Raw genomic sequence first — 16,687 nt, forward strand, 5'->3', positions numbered from 1 at the left:
CGTTCTGTTGTACTTTTCATGTAGTCTTTTCTTTTCAATATTGACTTTGAAAAATACATCAGTTTATATTCAGTTTTTAGTTTAATCCTCTCAATTACAAGCAGTTGTCAATATCAGAAATCCATGTATTGTCTAATTAAAAATTTATTTGGATAACGCTTAGAGAAAGATAGATGTAAAACTGATGGAATACATTTATTTTTTTATTGTGCGCTTGTAAAAATGACACATATTTAAGGTTGGTTTGTGGGTATGTGAGCTTTGCTCAATATGACAGATATAAGAAGATGTGGTATGAGTGACAACGAGACAACTCACTCATCCAAGTCACAATTTGTAAAAGTAAGCTATTGTAGGAGTTCTTTTATTAGCATAAATGTCATTGGCACAGCACCCCGATAAACAAAAATTTACCCCAAATACAATGAACATATTTACTTAAGTATAACACGGGATTTTCAATATTTATACCATTTATATGCCAGTAACAAGTTTTCCAGTGTTATACCTGTATAATTTCTTCTAATTGAACTATTTGTGACGAATATTGTTCTATTTTATTATTTTCAGTAGGGCTGGCACTAGGAGTGGTAATGTAGCAGGCTATGCCAGAAGTGAAGCTGAATTAGAACAAATCATGGATGGTCTTCATGAACAGGAGGTTTGTATTCATGTTTCCAGTTAAAATTTTACATGTTTGTCGTAACCTTTCTACAAATTTTGATTTAATCCATGTTGGGGAGTATTGTCACAATAAGTATATCATTTGAGTGCATTGGAAGAAATCAATGTTTTAATTAGAAATTTTTACAGCTTTGATATTTATGGCCCCGCAACAAAATTGTCCGTGCCATATAGATTTACCCTTGTCCATAATTCTGTCATTCTGTCATTTTGTAATTCTGAAATTCCGTCATTCTGTCATTCCTCAACAAACCATCATAAAGAGGTTTTTTCCTTAATGCCTTCAGATATTGAGCTAGTTTTTGGTATGTGAGTTAACCATGATGAGTTACAGATCAAGTTTAAGTTTCATTCCGCTCTGCTAATTTTAGCCATAATTACGGACATGGACTTTGATAAATTGTTGGAAATCACAGTTATACAGACTTTTTTTCTAAACGCTTTCAGATATTGGGCTGATTTTTGGTATGTGAGCTAACCATGATGAGTTACAGATCAGGTTTCGTTCCACTTTGCTAATTTTTGCCAAAATATAGGGTAACTTTGAAAATTGTTGAAAATCACAGTTATACAGACTTTTTTCTAAACGCTTTCAGATATTGGGCTGATTTTTGGTATGTGAGCTAACCATGATGAGTTACAGATCAGGTTTCTTTCCGCTTTGCTAATTTTTGCCAAAATTTAGGGTAACTTTGAAAATTGTTGAAAATCACAGTTATACAGACTTTTTCCTAAACGCTTTCAGATATTGGGCTGATTTTTTGGTATGTGAGCTAACCATGATTAGTTACAGATCAAGTTTCGTTCCGCTCTGCTAATTTGTGCCAAAATTAAGGGTTAACAACTTTGAAAATTGTTAAAAATCACAGTTAAACAGACTTTTTTTCTATACGCCTCCAGATTTTGAGCTGATTTTTGTGCGACTACCATCCTGTTTGTGTCCACATGTATTATTGAAGTTGCAGATTTTTCAACTTTTTGAGACGGAACCATTCGTGTTGCTTTGACACATCTAGTTTTCTAATGTTTAAATCTAATCTAAGTGCCAGTCTTTGTAAGAATCAGGCAATTGAGAAAAAAATCAAACCATGGCTGAAAATAAACCTCACTGGCCTAACCATACTATTTTAAAGTTACCCTCATACTGAGGTAGAAATGATTGGTATTTGTTTCTTTTTTTGCACAGAATGTTATGTTCAAATATTTGAAAGATACCTATTTGAAATGTTTAGTTATATATTGTTATCTAAATGATTATGTATATTTTAGGAGGAAGATAGAAAAATGAGAAGTTTAGCAGTAATACCCCCAATGATGTTAGATGCTCGACAACGGTCACTACGTTACTACAACAACAATGGACTGGTGGAGGACCCTATGTCCGAGTGGAAGGACAGGAAATTGATTAATATATGGACCCCAGAAGAGAAACGTATCTTTAAAGAAAGATATTTACAGCATCCTAAAAACTTCCCTGCAATAGCTTCATACTTAGAAAAAAAGGTACCAGAATATAACTAATTAAAGATGTTTGTATTGCACAATTATAAGTTATTATGTGCTGCATTCAATAGTAGATGAGCATTATGAATTTCACTCTATCTGTCTGTATTTCTGTCAGTCGAGCCATTTTAAATTGAAATTTTAGTGTTATGCTAGTTTGTGGTCACATTAATTTAAAACTTTGAACACATGTGTGTATGAATTTAATTGTTTAATACAGGTGCCAAATTAAGGTCTTGCATTAAAAACACATATCATTTGTATGCACTTCAGCCTTTCTTGAAAATCACATTAATTAATTTTGATTTTTTTTTATTACTGATCAATAGCAATATAAATACATGTAATAATGTTTGAATTTATAGTTTAAAAAAAATCATAAATATAAGTTTACCATTTTGTTAATGGTTTTGGTGTTATTCAATTCTTTTGTATTTTCAGAGTGTATCTAACTGCATTGAATTCTATTACCAAACTAAAAAGGATGAAAATTATAAAACACTGATAAGGAAACAAACTGCAATCAAAAGGAAAAAAGCATTTTCTAAACCCAACAGTTCAGCCATGAGACAAGAGGAACAACAGATAAAGGAAGAGAAAATTGATGAAACTGGACAACAGGAAGAAGGTGGTCCTGCTTCATCAACAGAGGTTCCTATGGAGATGCCGGGAGATGTTTTGAAGGAAGAAAAGACAGAGGATACATCCGATGATAATGAGGCTGTACCAGTACAGGCTGGGGAAGGAGATGGTAAGATATCTATTTATATGAACTCTGTCCACTGTAAATAAGAAAATAAGAAGATGTGGTATGATTAAGAAATAATTCATGGGGGCTTAAATATATCGTGATTTTACCACTGGTTGGCCCTTTATGACAAATATTTTCCCCTGAGCGATAGTGAGGGGTAAAATATCGGCATATAGGGACAACGTGTGGTAAAATCACGATATATTCAAGCCCCCATGAATTATTACTTAATCATACAGCATCTTCTTATTTTCTTATTTACAGTTTTTAATATAGACCTAGATTGCGATCTTGTTTACACTCATTGTTAACATTCTTTCTGTTTTGGACAGGCAAATATACAGGGAGAAATCAATCTTGTAGCTGCATATTTAGAGATTTGAAATTAAAATTAAATGATATGATTCTTGTATGCATATTTTATAGTTTTTAAGAAAATCAATGTAGGTCCTATTATGCCATGTTGCAAATCAGACTTTAAATTAAAAAGAAAATGATGAAGAACAAACAAAACATGAATCTTATTAACAAAATTTATACATTTTGAACAGGTGGTCCACATCAGTGTGTTGTGTGTAAGATGCAGTTAGAGAACTATAGCTACAGTAGGGCCCTGACCAAAGGTAACTGTGAACTGTATGGTATGAGTGAGAGTGATCTGAAACCTGACATGAGGGTCTGTAGTAGCTGTCGATGTAAATCTGTCAGAAGAAGATATACACCGTAAGTTTTTACTTATTTATGTAATATATTTAATAGGGAAGGTGATGTGGGAGCCTTGTTAAAATCAATATATTTATGTGGGGGGAATCGACAGGACATCATTTATTCTGATAAAAATATGGTTAACCTACTTGTTTTGTGGATCTTTGGAATTTTTTCATTCAAAAATGATTTTGAACAAATTAAGCATTCAATGAATTACATACACAACACTTTTTGACAATCCACACCAAAAGTCAAGGTGGTACCGTATTCGGCCGTGTATAGTACGCAGTTATGTATAGTCCGCACCCCCTTTTCATCCCCTTAAAATCGAGAAAAAAAGTTTTGTAAAAAAAAAAAAAAAAAAAAAAATTTTTTTTTTTTCTTTTTTTTTTTTTTTTTTACAAAGTCTAGTTCACTGTTAAAATCCACTGAAAGTGATCTATTTTTCATGTTTTTTATAAAAATAATAAATTTTGTTTTATTTATTTCATGAAAAATAATGAAATGGTAGAGCTTTTCATCAGGTAATTAATATTTGATAATTTTATAAAAGTAATTATTAATCAAAATATCCCTTTTAAAATCAACATTTGTCTAAGTATGTCCAAGCTGATATATAATATAACAGAAATAATTTGAATATTATGGAACAAAAGAAAAAAGAGATCAAACATTTATCTAAATTAATTAGCAGTAATCAAAAATTTTAAACTATTTAATCTTATATAATCTTTTCATTGATCATGTTGTTATATTGCCTGGGGATTATAATATTTAACATCTGTCAAAACTTGACATCATTATTTAATTGCTACACACCCATACTTAATCCTTAATTACCCCTCTTGATTACCTATACAGGATGTCACACCTTTACTTTGACTAATCAATTTTGAAGAGAAAAGTTTAAAAATAATAAGAATTAATTGAAATAAATATAATTAACGTCTCCAATATACATTATTAGTGCAGAAAAAAACGAAATTAAAAAAAAAAAAAAAAAAAAAAAAATTTTTTTTTTTATAAATTTCGAAAACCGTCTATAGGTGTGTATAGTCCGCACCCCTTGTACAAACTACAGATTGAAGGAAAAAAAGTGCGGACTATACATGCCCAAATACGGGTACCTAACACATCAGGGAGATAACTCTGTAAAGTCAGCTAAACATTTTAATTACGTTGTGTTGAAACAGGAATATTAAGCTTCTCAATGATCAAAAATTGGTGGTTGTCAAATTGCTATATAACCAGTGTAATTTTTCTGTTAAAATATCAAAGTAAATACTTTGACAAAATTTTATGAAAATTAAACGAGCCAAATTAATTTTAGTGAAAGTGTTGGGTACCACTTTAAGTGAAATGCCTTAGCTAGACAGTTTACTAGAAGGCATCATATATTGACCATCTGCCTCAGGGAATATATATATAAAACAAAAAGCAATAAACTACTAAATTTTAAAGGATAAACATTTAAAAAAGAATATATTTTCCTATACAGGTGCCCAATTCCAACTTGCAAGACACCAAAACGTAAAGTGAAAAGATTACGTCCGTTTCCATCCAAATGGCTGGAAATGCCACCAGAAATCAGAGATCCAATAGTTGCAGAATTACGTAAGTGATTTTATCATCAATCACATGGTTAAAAAAAAAAAGGAAATCAAAAGTACTAATTTATTTATTTATTTAGATTCAAGACAAAATTTTTAAAAATGACTTTATTTAAATTTTTAAAAATGACTTTATTTAAATTTTTAAAAATGACTTTATTAAAATTAAAAAAAATGACTATTTAAATTTTGAATAATGAATTTATTTAGATTTAAAAAAATCACTTTATTTGAATTTTTGAAAATTACTTTATTTGAATTAAGAAAAATGGCTGTCCATGCCAAAAAATGTTGAATTGAACATAGAAAGCAAATGGAGACATGAGTTTAATGGTTTGATACTGAAAATTTGGAAACAGTTCATGACAAGTGTGGCTATATTACAACTCATAGTAAAGGGCCTGTGTATTTATTTTTAGAATTAACAGAAGAAGTGAACAAGTGTTGTTCAGCATGTTTTAATAGAATAAGTAGAAAATTGAACCCCCAGATTACAGAACCAACAGAGCCTGCAGCACCTGAGAGTACAGAAGGTAAAAACTCTTATCATGTAGACTGTCAAAAACAGTCACGAAAAATAGTCTATCGATTTTCATGCCAATTTGGTTATTTCTGGAAGCATGTGCCACCTGTGCATAGATGCATGGTAGTATATAGTATATCGATCTATTGAAATTTAAAAAAAAGCATGGATAATAAAAAAAAATTCCACCATCAATATGTGTTTGTCATATTAATCCACATACTTAAAACCATGAATTAAGTGACATAGCACATATGTTTAAACAAGTGTTTCTGTGTTCGATGCAAAATGTACTCTGTCACTTCATATCTCTTAAAAATTTAAGTACAAGTTTTTTGTCTTTATGTTATTTAGTTTAAACTTAAAGTTCATGTTGAATGTAGCATAAAATTTTATTAGGTTATAATTATTTGCTTCTTGGATGTCTGCTAAACCAGGCATTATTGTTTTAGGTGACGCTGCTGAATCATCAAGATGGACAGAAGAAGATATGGAAAAAGCAAAAAAAGGTACAGAAATAGGAAATAATATTTTGATATGATAAGTTTTTGGTTGGTAATGAAATTTGTTGATAGATATAGGAAGATGTGGTGTGAGTGCCAATGAGACAACTCTCCATCCAAATAACAATTAAAAAAAAGTAAACCATTATAGGTCAATGTACGGCCTTCAACACAGAGCCTTGGCTCACACCGAACAACAAGCTATAAAGATGCATGAATTGTTTTTCAGGCTTGGTAGCTTGGTGACAATTCTACTTTGGCAGTACCATATTGAGAGACATAGTCAATATCTTCTTCTGAATAAAATAAATGAGATTTCAAAATAATTTAAGTCCCTACAAAAAGTCTTAACAATAATAAATTTTGATTTTAATGGTAATATTTGACAATATCTTTTGTCAAAGAATATTTCACTAAAAAGAAAAGATGTCTGCTGTTTGTGTAGACCTATTTACACTTTTATTCAAATTTGTCCTTTATAACTTAGTCAAACAAGTTCATTAATTTTTTGTTGTCATATGTGATTGTTGCATGACGTAAGAAGGTTATTCTAATTTTGATCATTTGGAGCAAATTTAGCTAAATAGCCAGAAAGTATAAATACTTCTAAAGGCCAAGAAATACATTACTTTTCTGTTTATGTTGAAAATATCAATAAACATAGGTATTAATTTATTTTATACTGTTTCAAAAAAAAAATCCAAATCTAAACAACGTGTAGTACATTAACAACATGGAAAGAAATAAGATAATCATTTTCTATAGAATATATTTTACTTCCTTGTAGGACTAAGAGAACATGGACGTGATTGGGCTGCCATAGCTATCGTAGTTGGCACAAAGTCAGAGGCACAATGTAAAAACTTTTATTTCAACTACAAGAAAAAGTTCAACCTGGAAGCAATTCTACAAGAGAGGACTAAGGTATTTTCATTGATATTTTGGGCAAGTTGCTCAATTTTTGATATTTTCTGTGTAATGATTTGTGAACTGTTGCATGTGTTATTGGTCTATTAATTTTTCCTTTTGGTTCTGCTCCCCTAGCAGATAGACTTATAAATTGCCAAAATTACCAGACTTGACTTATTCCTATATATAGATTACTGTTTTTTGGACAACAAAAATCTATGAAAAAATATTCTGTAGTAGAACATGACAGGGTTTCCCAAATAAAAAAAAAGGAAGCGGCAACTAAAATGTTTTCCATAGCTTTCAAAAAATAGACAATTGATTCAAGCTTTTATGTGAATTAAGAAGGACTTAAAAGTTTAATGTAAAACATGTAAATGTTGCTGATGTCAGATCTTTAATAGGTTTTGATATTATTTTTTTTTTTTGCAACAATTTAGAAATATAGTACAATCGGGTAATCGGATATTTTTATCTGAAATTTTGGGTATCCGATTGGCCGGAGTCTACTGTATAGACATTTAGTTATATCTGTATTGTTGGATTGTTGTCTAATTATATACCCCCACATCTCCTTTTAATCATACGAAAAATCCATTTAATTGCAAAATACCCACAAAGATATTTATAAAAGAAGTCTAAACAAGTGCGTAGTCAAAGTAACCAAAATTGAATTGTTTATTTTACAGGAAGAAGATAATAGAACAGTTTCCATCTGTGAGAGTATAGCATCCACAGTTACTGCCCCTGATATAGATGATGAACCACCGTCCAGTATGGATGAGGATGATGATGCTGATTCTGATACAACAAGTGCACCTAGTCCCTCCTCGCTCAGGATTGAAGATGGTGGGTATAATCACTAAGCAGTATCTGCTTTGGGTATTTGCAATTATAAAAGACTGATTTTTTGAGACCCTCGTCTGTAGTCAAGGTTATGAATATGCACCATGTTGTTGTTGTTAAAAAATGATTAAGTACATATAAACTGATGTGATAAACTGCTGTAAATGCCTCTTGGTTAAGGTTGAAAAATTGGTCACTGCTTATGCAGAGGTGTTTACATGTACGATTTTGCCGTAGTTTCTACGGATTTAAGTGAAAAAATACGGACTACGATTGTCATACCAAAAACTACGGGTTTGAAAAAAAATCGTTTCGTTTCAAAAATCCGTTAAATTTTGATCTTGATCAGTTAAATGATTGAATTAATTAGAATATCAATGCTTTAAAGCGCATATAAGACAAGGTAAATTGAAAGCATGTCCAAGAGGACGACCACTGATGACAATAATAATAATACTACAATTATAGGATATAATCTTGGTCAAAATCTTTGTTCCAAACATGTCTGAATAAGACTGCAGGTACTGTCAGAATGCAGGAAATTGCATCTAATTTTTCAAAATTTTCTTGAGGGGACATTCCGCCAAACCCCCCTAGAAGGTTCGTGCCGCTACGCGGCACTCATCGAGAGTACTACTGACAACATTGCAAAACTACTGACAATTCTACTGATAGACATCAGAATGGGTAAACAGGTCTGCTTATATATGTTGGACTAGTCTGAAAAACAAATAACATTTCTTGCATTGATTCTTTGATTGATTTTGAGTTGTTTATGCAGACTAACATATTTTTTTAGTGCAATACATCTAACAAATTTAAACTAGCATTTCATTTACATTTATTTTTGTTTTAAGCCATGAGTATCATTTTGTCTATAAATGTTGTAGACTTTTTGCAACAACTGTTTGATGAGCATATATTGCAAATTGCAAGACTTGAATTTTTATCTTTATTCAATCCATCAGCCCAGCAAAAACGATGAAATTGTAAATGTGTATATAATCAACCTAAATGTAAGCATTCCATAATATCAATACAATATAAAATAAAGAGTTGTGGTATAATTGCCAATGAGACAACAGAACATATTAACTAGTTTCCAGTTGATACTTATGGTGTTGATATCATATTTATTTATTATGTAATAAAATTAGACAATATACGTATATTGTCTTGAAATATGAAATTTATTTGTACGAGGCTTAGAAACGGGAAAATGCGAGGTTCTACTGAGCATTTTCCCGTTTCGTGCCGAATACAAATAAATTTCATATTTCAAGACACTATACGTATATTGTTTTTATACTGAAATCGATAAAAAAAATAAAAAAAATAATAAAAATATGAAACAAATATTATTAAAAAAAAGTGTTTGGAATTTCCCCCTTTGGGTACCATTTTAGGGTATTTCCCTATGAGCGTAGTCTAGGCGGTAAGCATTGACAATTTAAGGAATTAGAAAGGGAAAATGAATTTAATTAATAACATTTGATAAACATGGTATATAAATTACCAATTTGAGGACATAACAGGTTTAAATTCATAAAAGTTTGACCATTGTTACTACACGTTGTCATGGTTGTGATGTGACGTTGTAAGTAGGCGGGGCTTATAGGTGAGTTTAGGTCATTGACGTATAAAGCTAACGTTTATACGTATAGCTTTATCTGTATAGTAAAATAGCTGATTGCAGTATAATAATGTAAACAATGTTCCTTTTGGAGTTTCTACTCAAGATTATTTTATATCATTTATTTCTTCAGATCCCAAACCTGAAGAAAAAATGGACACAACAGAAACACCATTGGAGCATCAAGAAACACAACCATTTGGTTTACCACAGAACAACTTGACAGCCAACAAACCTCTCAGTGCATCCCAGGGAAGTCTCCGCAGTGTTGACAATGACAGCAGCGCCACTTTGAGTGCAGATGAAGCACCACAGTCTAGTGAGGCTCGTGATACATTCAGCCCACGTGTGTCAGGGATACCAGCTGGTCGGGCTAACATGCATCCAGTACAGGGACCCACAGTTACGAGCAGTATGACATCTGGACCAGCTTCAACTAGTCCAATTGTGTCAAGTTCTCCGTTCCCACAGACTCCCCAAGGTTATCCTGTACCTGGACCTACAATGGAGGCTAGTGCTACCAGCAGTCGAAGTGGTACACCTGGATCTATAGGACAAGGGAGACCAGGGTCTGTACATGCCTTGCAGAGCCCAGGGAGTCAGATGAGGCCTGGGTCTGCTCAGTCTGTTCACAGTCCTGCCCAACCACATGGTAGAAGTCCTGGTGTGGCTGAAGCTGAGAGAATGTCAAGACCTCCTAGTCAGGAAATCCCTGTTATAAAAGAATCTCCTTCACCTATTGGAAGTCAAGTCAAACCACAGGAGTTTGGTCAACCCAAAGGTATGCAGCATCTGTATGATCTACTGAACAAAGCCAGTCGAGAGCAGAGCTCACCACATAGACCAGCCAGTGCACAGTCAGATTCAGGACTTATGCCCTATGGTATGATTAGTGGCCGTCGCAGTCTGTCACCTAATGTGCATGCTCAAAACATGGCACAGCAACAAAATATGATAAACGGAGGGAAGATGGGTAAACCTGCATGTGTACGAGACCTTATTCATTCAGCCATTGAAAGAAATCTTGGCCAGGCAAATGATCCTAAGCCTGAACAAAGACCACAAATGCAAGAAAGACTGGTGGATAAACGTAAGTTTTTATTTTTGTTAATGCAAATTGTGTAAAATCAAGATAATAGCTTTACCTTTATACAGGCATCTATCCCATATTTCTACATATTTTTCTGGTATCCCTTAGAACATGTAACATGTGTAAATTGAAAAAGTTGTCCAAGTAAATACATATTTGCTAAGGAGAAAAGATAAGAATAACAATTTCAATTCAAAATGGTTTATTTATTTATTGGCAACTTTTGTTTGTACATACTATATTCATTTGAGTGTATGGTTAAACTTTAATTTTCACAATATTATATTTTATTTCTGTAAATTCCTAAATTAGTTTTTATTCTCTAACTTCAGTTTGCCTCAACCAAATGATATGAAACTTATGCACAATGCTTATTGCCACAACACATAGATCAAGTCCGAAATTGGGTTTGTGACATTTGTACCCTCAAAAGTTATTTCCCTTGGACAAATTCTTCATTTACATAAAAATAAGATTGGAAATGGGGAAAATATCAGACAGACAACAACGTACCCAACCAAAGAGCAACTAACATGCACACATACATGAACAAACTTTTAGAATAATAGCAGCATGTGTTGCTAAACTTTTTTAACGTGGTATACATTAAATGTTTTTCTATTTCCAGGACCAGCATCAACTGAGCCAGCATATCACAGAGGTCAACAGTCAATGCATAGTCCTCTTGGTGCTTATCACCAGGATCTTCATAAAGACAAACAAGACATGTCTCTATACCAGCCTCGTCACACAGCCTCTCCATATGCTAATATTCCTCAACAAAGAGCACCAGAGAGGGATCCAGCTGACAGACGTGATATGCCACAGGATTTGTCACACAAAGGATATAGGGGTGACCCACGTGACTTTACACGTCCACAACAGCAGCCTGTTATTGATTACAGACGACCTGAACCAGAGGTTGTTCAGAGAGTTCAGCAACAAGGAGCACCTCCGCCAGCCCATCAAGCTCACCAACGTCCAGTATCTTATCGAGAACAACAGCGAGATCAGTTGGTACGCCCTCCATCTGAAGGTCTAGGACATAAATCTCCATCGGCATATCAATCAGAACGACATTCTCCAGCAGTTTCTAGGCGAATGTCACCAGGGTCATCACCATATCCACAAATGCCCAACACTCCAGAAATGCTACGCAGAGCACAACAACAGCAAAGTATAGGTCATCCACCTCCGTTGGTTGGTAAAGGTCCGGCCATGCAGATGACCAAATCTCCCCCAGTAAGTGGACATCCACAGCAGATGATGACACAGGGCCATGGATCTATAACACAAGGAACACCTTTAAGACCTATAGGTCATGGACAGCAACACCCTCCAAATCTACCACCTAGAGAAATGATGGCGCAATCACAAGTTAGAATGGCAGGTGGTTCTATTACAAGTGGTACCCCTGTGAACCGTGAGGGAGGAGGAAATAGGATGCCAGAACCTGGTGTTCGTGTATCACAATCAGGAGGGATTATCTTTGATCCCCGTGGATATGATCCCAGACATATGGAACAGATGAGGGTTTACCCTGGAGGTTATCCATATCAGGCATTAGATCCAGCAAGCAGTAGCTCAAGACAAATAATGATGAATGATTTTCAAACAGCACGTCAGATGCAGCGTCTACCAGAGGAAAGAGAACAACAGATATCACCACGAGCTAAGGAGCCCATGCCAACTCAACAGAAACCTTACCCTGGTCAAATGTTACATCAATTCCAGGCAGCCCAAGGCATGATGTATCTGCCTCAGGGACAGGTACCAACATCTGATAAAGGTCAACCAAGTCCACATCATATGGGTCGTGGTGGTCCTCCTCAGGAGGAAAAATTATCACCAGCAGGATGGAATTTGAGTAAAGCTCCTGTTGGTAACCCAAATGTAATGAGAAGTATTACTCAAGGTACTGGAAAGCCAAGACCATCAGTCATAGCAGAGAGAAAGCAGGAATCATACCCTGCGGATAGCTCATCGCAACCTAGATCACAACCAGTATCACCAAGACAATACCCTGATGGTCACCCATATCAACAACAGGGCATGCCTAGACCTAGAGATCCAAACATGATGAACCCAGAGTATCGACAGATGATGGAAAACAGAGAACGTTTAGAGCGCATAGAGGCAGAAAAGAGGAGAATAGCAGTGCTAGAGGAAAGGGAACGGGAAAGACAAGCTAAACTTATGATGGAAGAAAAGATCAGAAAGGAAAACCAGGCCAGACATGAGGCTAAGGAAGAGAGCGCCATGTCTAGTGCTAAACCTGGTAGTCCATGGAGCTCGTCTAATAGGGCGTCGCCTGCTTATAACAAAAATCAAATTAAAGAAGCCACAGATATCTTAAAAGTCTTCAGGCAAGATGCTTCTCCGCCATCAGCATCTGGTCCAATGTCCCGTCATCAAGGTCTGACGGCAGCGAATCTCATTGATGCCATTATTGTTCATCAGATTAATCAAGTAGATGAGAATAGTAATAGTGGTAGAGATACTTCAAGTAGAGCTACTACTGATACGGAACGTAAGAAAGTGGAAACACCACCGAGTATTCCAACCTCCACACACATGGAACAGTCAGGATTACAGAAGTCACCATTGCAAGTTCACGGTAAGAAGAAATGGATTCAAGAACACCCTCAGTCGATGACACCTACACCTCAACGACAAACCCAACCTAAACCTATCCCATCTTCTGCAGAACCTCAAAAGCATGGTACGCCATCTAGTGGTGCTGGTGCTGGTGGTGGGGCTGCTGGTACTGCTGGTACTGGACCTTTTGAACCTGTGACCCGACCTATTTCATCAGCCAAAACTCTTGGTGAACACATCAATTCTATTATTCTTATGGATTACAACACAGATCATCCAACTCCACCTAAAGATAGTGTACTCAGTCGGATCAATGGATCTACCAATTTACCAGGTAAGGTTATAAAATATGGGATAACATTTTCATTTTTCACCGACTTCAAAGGTAGAGAGATTGTCTAAAACAAAAATAAAAGCATTAAGGTGTACACAAAACAGCTAAACTTATCTTGGATCAACTTAACCTGAAGGAGTATCACCTTAAATAGTTATGGTACAATAATTTATGAATTTAACTTTACAAACAAAATGTGTCATATCAGTGATGCCAGTACTAAAGAACTGACTGTGGACTGATAGTTTATGAACAGCAATGGGAATGCAGAAAAGTGATAAAAAACATACAATTTTGAGTGCATGAAACTTCTTTTAGAGAAATTTTCAAATACTGTGTATTCATTATTATTCATTGGATACCAATTGTCGTGGATTTCGTGGGTACAGGTGAACCACGAATTCAAATGCTCAACGAAGAACATAATTCCAATAGGTTGTGTATACAGAAATTGACAAAACCACGAAATCAAATATCCACGAATAGGCAAATTTTAGCAATCCACGAAAATTGATACCCACGATAATAAATGAATCAACTGTAGGCTTGAAAAAAATTGATGAGCTTGTAAATGGTAACAGTATTAATAAACAGTAGACCTCGAAAAGTCATTAATCTAGTTTTCCTGAAAAAATCTGCACTTTTATCAAAGAATAGCCTCTATGGTTTTTTTAACATCGGATAAAACTGGCAATCACAAGAATTTTAATGTCAGAGGAAGACAGTGTGATATTTCTTTAAATCTTGGCTATTTTTTAAATTGAATAAAATTCTGATAATTTTTCTGATAATATTTTTTGGAGTTTATTGGAGGCACTTGCATTTTTACTCAAAACCACCATTGATTTTTTCAGAGTTGTCCCACCACCATAAACATTTGAAAATATGTGCATTCAAAACAACATCAAAGATCTTTTACAGACAAATTACATTTTTCAGATGAAAATTGCATCAGTCAACTTTCATTCATTTTAACTCATGTATAAATTTTATATAAATATACATGTACATATATTCTATTACAGTGACACCTCCAAATGTTCATGTGGACACAACATCCCATATCCCTAGCGCCCTTCAAGCATCATCACAAATGGCTGACTCATCAGAATCACCACGACCTCGTTCATTTACTACTCCACATCAAATGAGGTGGAAGAAAGGACATATTCCACAGGTAATTTACCTAATCCAGTGTGACATTTTATCACTTTTGGCATTAAAAGTGGAGGCTTTTCAGCAGCATTCATTTTCTTACTGTACAAATTTGTATTTGGTATCAAAAATGTATGATACTGTGACAGAAAGTCATAGATGTACTTGAAAGGCTCTTGTTTTTAATACTACAGTCTGTGGTATTAAATGATAGTAGCAATTCCATGCAATATATAGTTATTTAAGGAATGACTGTAATATTTTTTCTGTCTATGAAGAAATGACATAAAAAATGTGGTGCACACTAAATAACTCATGTAGCAGGTTCTTTTAAAGTGTGCACCACATTTTTTATGTTATTTCAAATAGACAGAAAAAATATTAGTCATTCCTTATAATTTAATTCTTAATTCCATTTTAAACTGTTGTTAATCATGAAAAACTGTTGATGACATCACCGTCACATGACAAAGTTATGTCTATTAGCTAATGAACAAAACACTGTCAGCCATCAAGAAGACGTGTTACAACCAAAATTTAATTATGTATATTTATATATATATATATATATAGTCTGCAGATACAAAGATATAGAACTCCTTTATCTACAAGTGTCACAAGTTAAAAAAATCAAGTAACTTTATAATATCAAGTGAATTAATGCTGATATTGAAAACCCATATTAATATTAAATGTGGACACAGATCAATATCTCATAAAGTCATGCTTTTCTAACTATTGTTCTGAATATACATGAAATATTTGCAACTGGACATTAGGCCACACCAATTTAATTTCTTGTTCTACGGATTTTTGGACTCCAAAATTTGGGGCGAGCGAGCGATTTGAAAATTTTAATAAAAAAATATTTAATTTGCAAATTTTTGAGGCGAAGCTTGAAAAGTAAAGTGAGCGATTATAATTTTTTTTTGTAAACATAAAATAGTAGGTTTTGACAATATTAAAACTTGATTTATCACTTGTAGTTTGACATTTCTTTAATTTCTGAAGTATTTTTGCCCTGTTCACCATTGTTCACCAAGAAATAATTAAATCTGGTCTATGTATGTGTGACTGACAATGAGGCAATTCTCCATCCAAGTCATAATCAGTTTGGGGGCAACCCCTTAATGTTATAAATATCCCTTTTACATGTTTTATGAGGGATCAATATAAGTTATAATATATTTGTTTGTACAAAAGGGCTCATATTTTCTCAAAGAACTATATATCTATCTGGTATTAAATGGTAAAAACATGTCCAAGAATTTTGTAATATTCCTGGACTTTATACCATGTTAAATTAACACATTTACTTTAACAGTTTAATATTATTCAAAATAAGTGGACCCCTCTTTTAGAAAAAGTTGTTTAAAATATGATGTAACTCTCCTCTTTTTGAGTACAAAATCCTAAGTTTTCAAAGGTTTTGTATAGAAGAACTAGACAAATCCTTGGTATTTCTATTTTCTTTTCTACATCAGTAAAATGACCCCTTGTCTGAGGGAGGGTTGTTCTCAACCTGATAATAACAAACACAGGTCAAAGTACGGCCTTTTACACAGGGCTTTGATACAGACCAAACAGCAAGCTATAAAGAACCCCAAAATTATTAGCGTACACAATTCGAACAGGAAAACCAACGATCTAATTTATATCTCCAAACGGGAAATTACCAATGAACAACATCAACAAACGATAACTGCTGAACGACAGGCCCCTGAATCAATCAGGACAGGTGCATAAGCATGCAGCGGCTATGGATAGTTTTGTTTTGCCAGCATATAATATAATTGCAGTTGAAGGCAAATCCTTCAGAAGTTCTTTGTACTTTATTCTA

General features: G+C 33.9%; 1 protein-coding gene across 9 annotated transcripts in view; it reads left to right on the forward strand.

Annotated features, from left to right (window-relative positions):
- The window catches only part of LOC139527769 (nuclear receptor corepressor 1-like), an 85,772-nt gene that overhangs the window by 60,984 nt on the left and 8,101 nt on the right, over positions 1-16,687 (forward strand). For 3 of the 9 annotated variants that reach the window (XM_071323426.1, XM_071323434.1, XM_071323430.1), the window contains 12 exons: positions 571-661; positions 1,954-2,187; positions 2,629-2,938; positions 3,490-3,661; positions 5,145-5,260; positions 5,676-5,789; positions 6,217-6,288; positions 7,070-7,206; positions 7,881-8,040; positions 9,804-10,760; positions 11,389-13,692; positions 14,718-14,869. In XM_071323426.1, coding sequence (XP_071179527.1) covers positions 571-661; positions 1,954-2,187; positions 2,629-2,938; positions 3,490-3,661; positions 5,145-5,260; positions 5,676-5,789; positions 6,217-6,288; positions 7,070-7,206; positions 7,881-8,040; positions 9,804-10,760; positions 11,389-13,692; positions 14,718-14,869 — 4,819 coding nt within the window. The remainder of the gene's footprint in view (positions 1-570; positions 662-1,953; positions 2,188-2,628; positions 2,939-3,489; positions 3,662-5,144; positions 5,261-5,675; positions 5,790-6,216; positions 6,289-7,069; positions 7,207-7,880; positions 8,041-9,803; positions 10,761-11,388; positions 13,693-14,717; positions 14,870-16,687) is intronic. The other 6 variants (XM_071323429.1, XM_071323433.1, XM_071323428.1 and 3 more) reach the window with 3 other exon arrangements.

The sequence above is a fragment of the Mytilus edulis genome, chromosome 6 (genome assembly GCF_963676685.1).
Source record: "Mytilus edulis chromosome 6, xbMytEdul2.2, whole genome shotgun sequence".
In the NCBI taxonomy this organism is placed as follows: domain Eukaryota; kingdom Metazoa; phylum Mollusca; class Bivalvia; order Mytilida; family Mytilidae; genus Mytilus; species Mytilus edulis.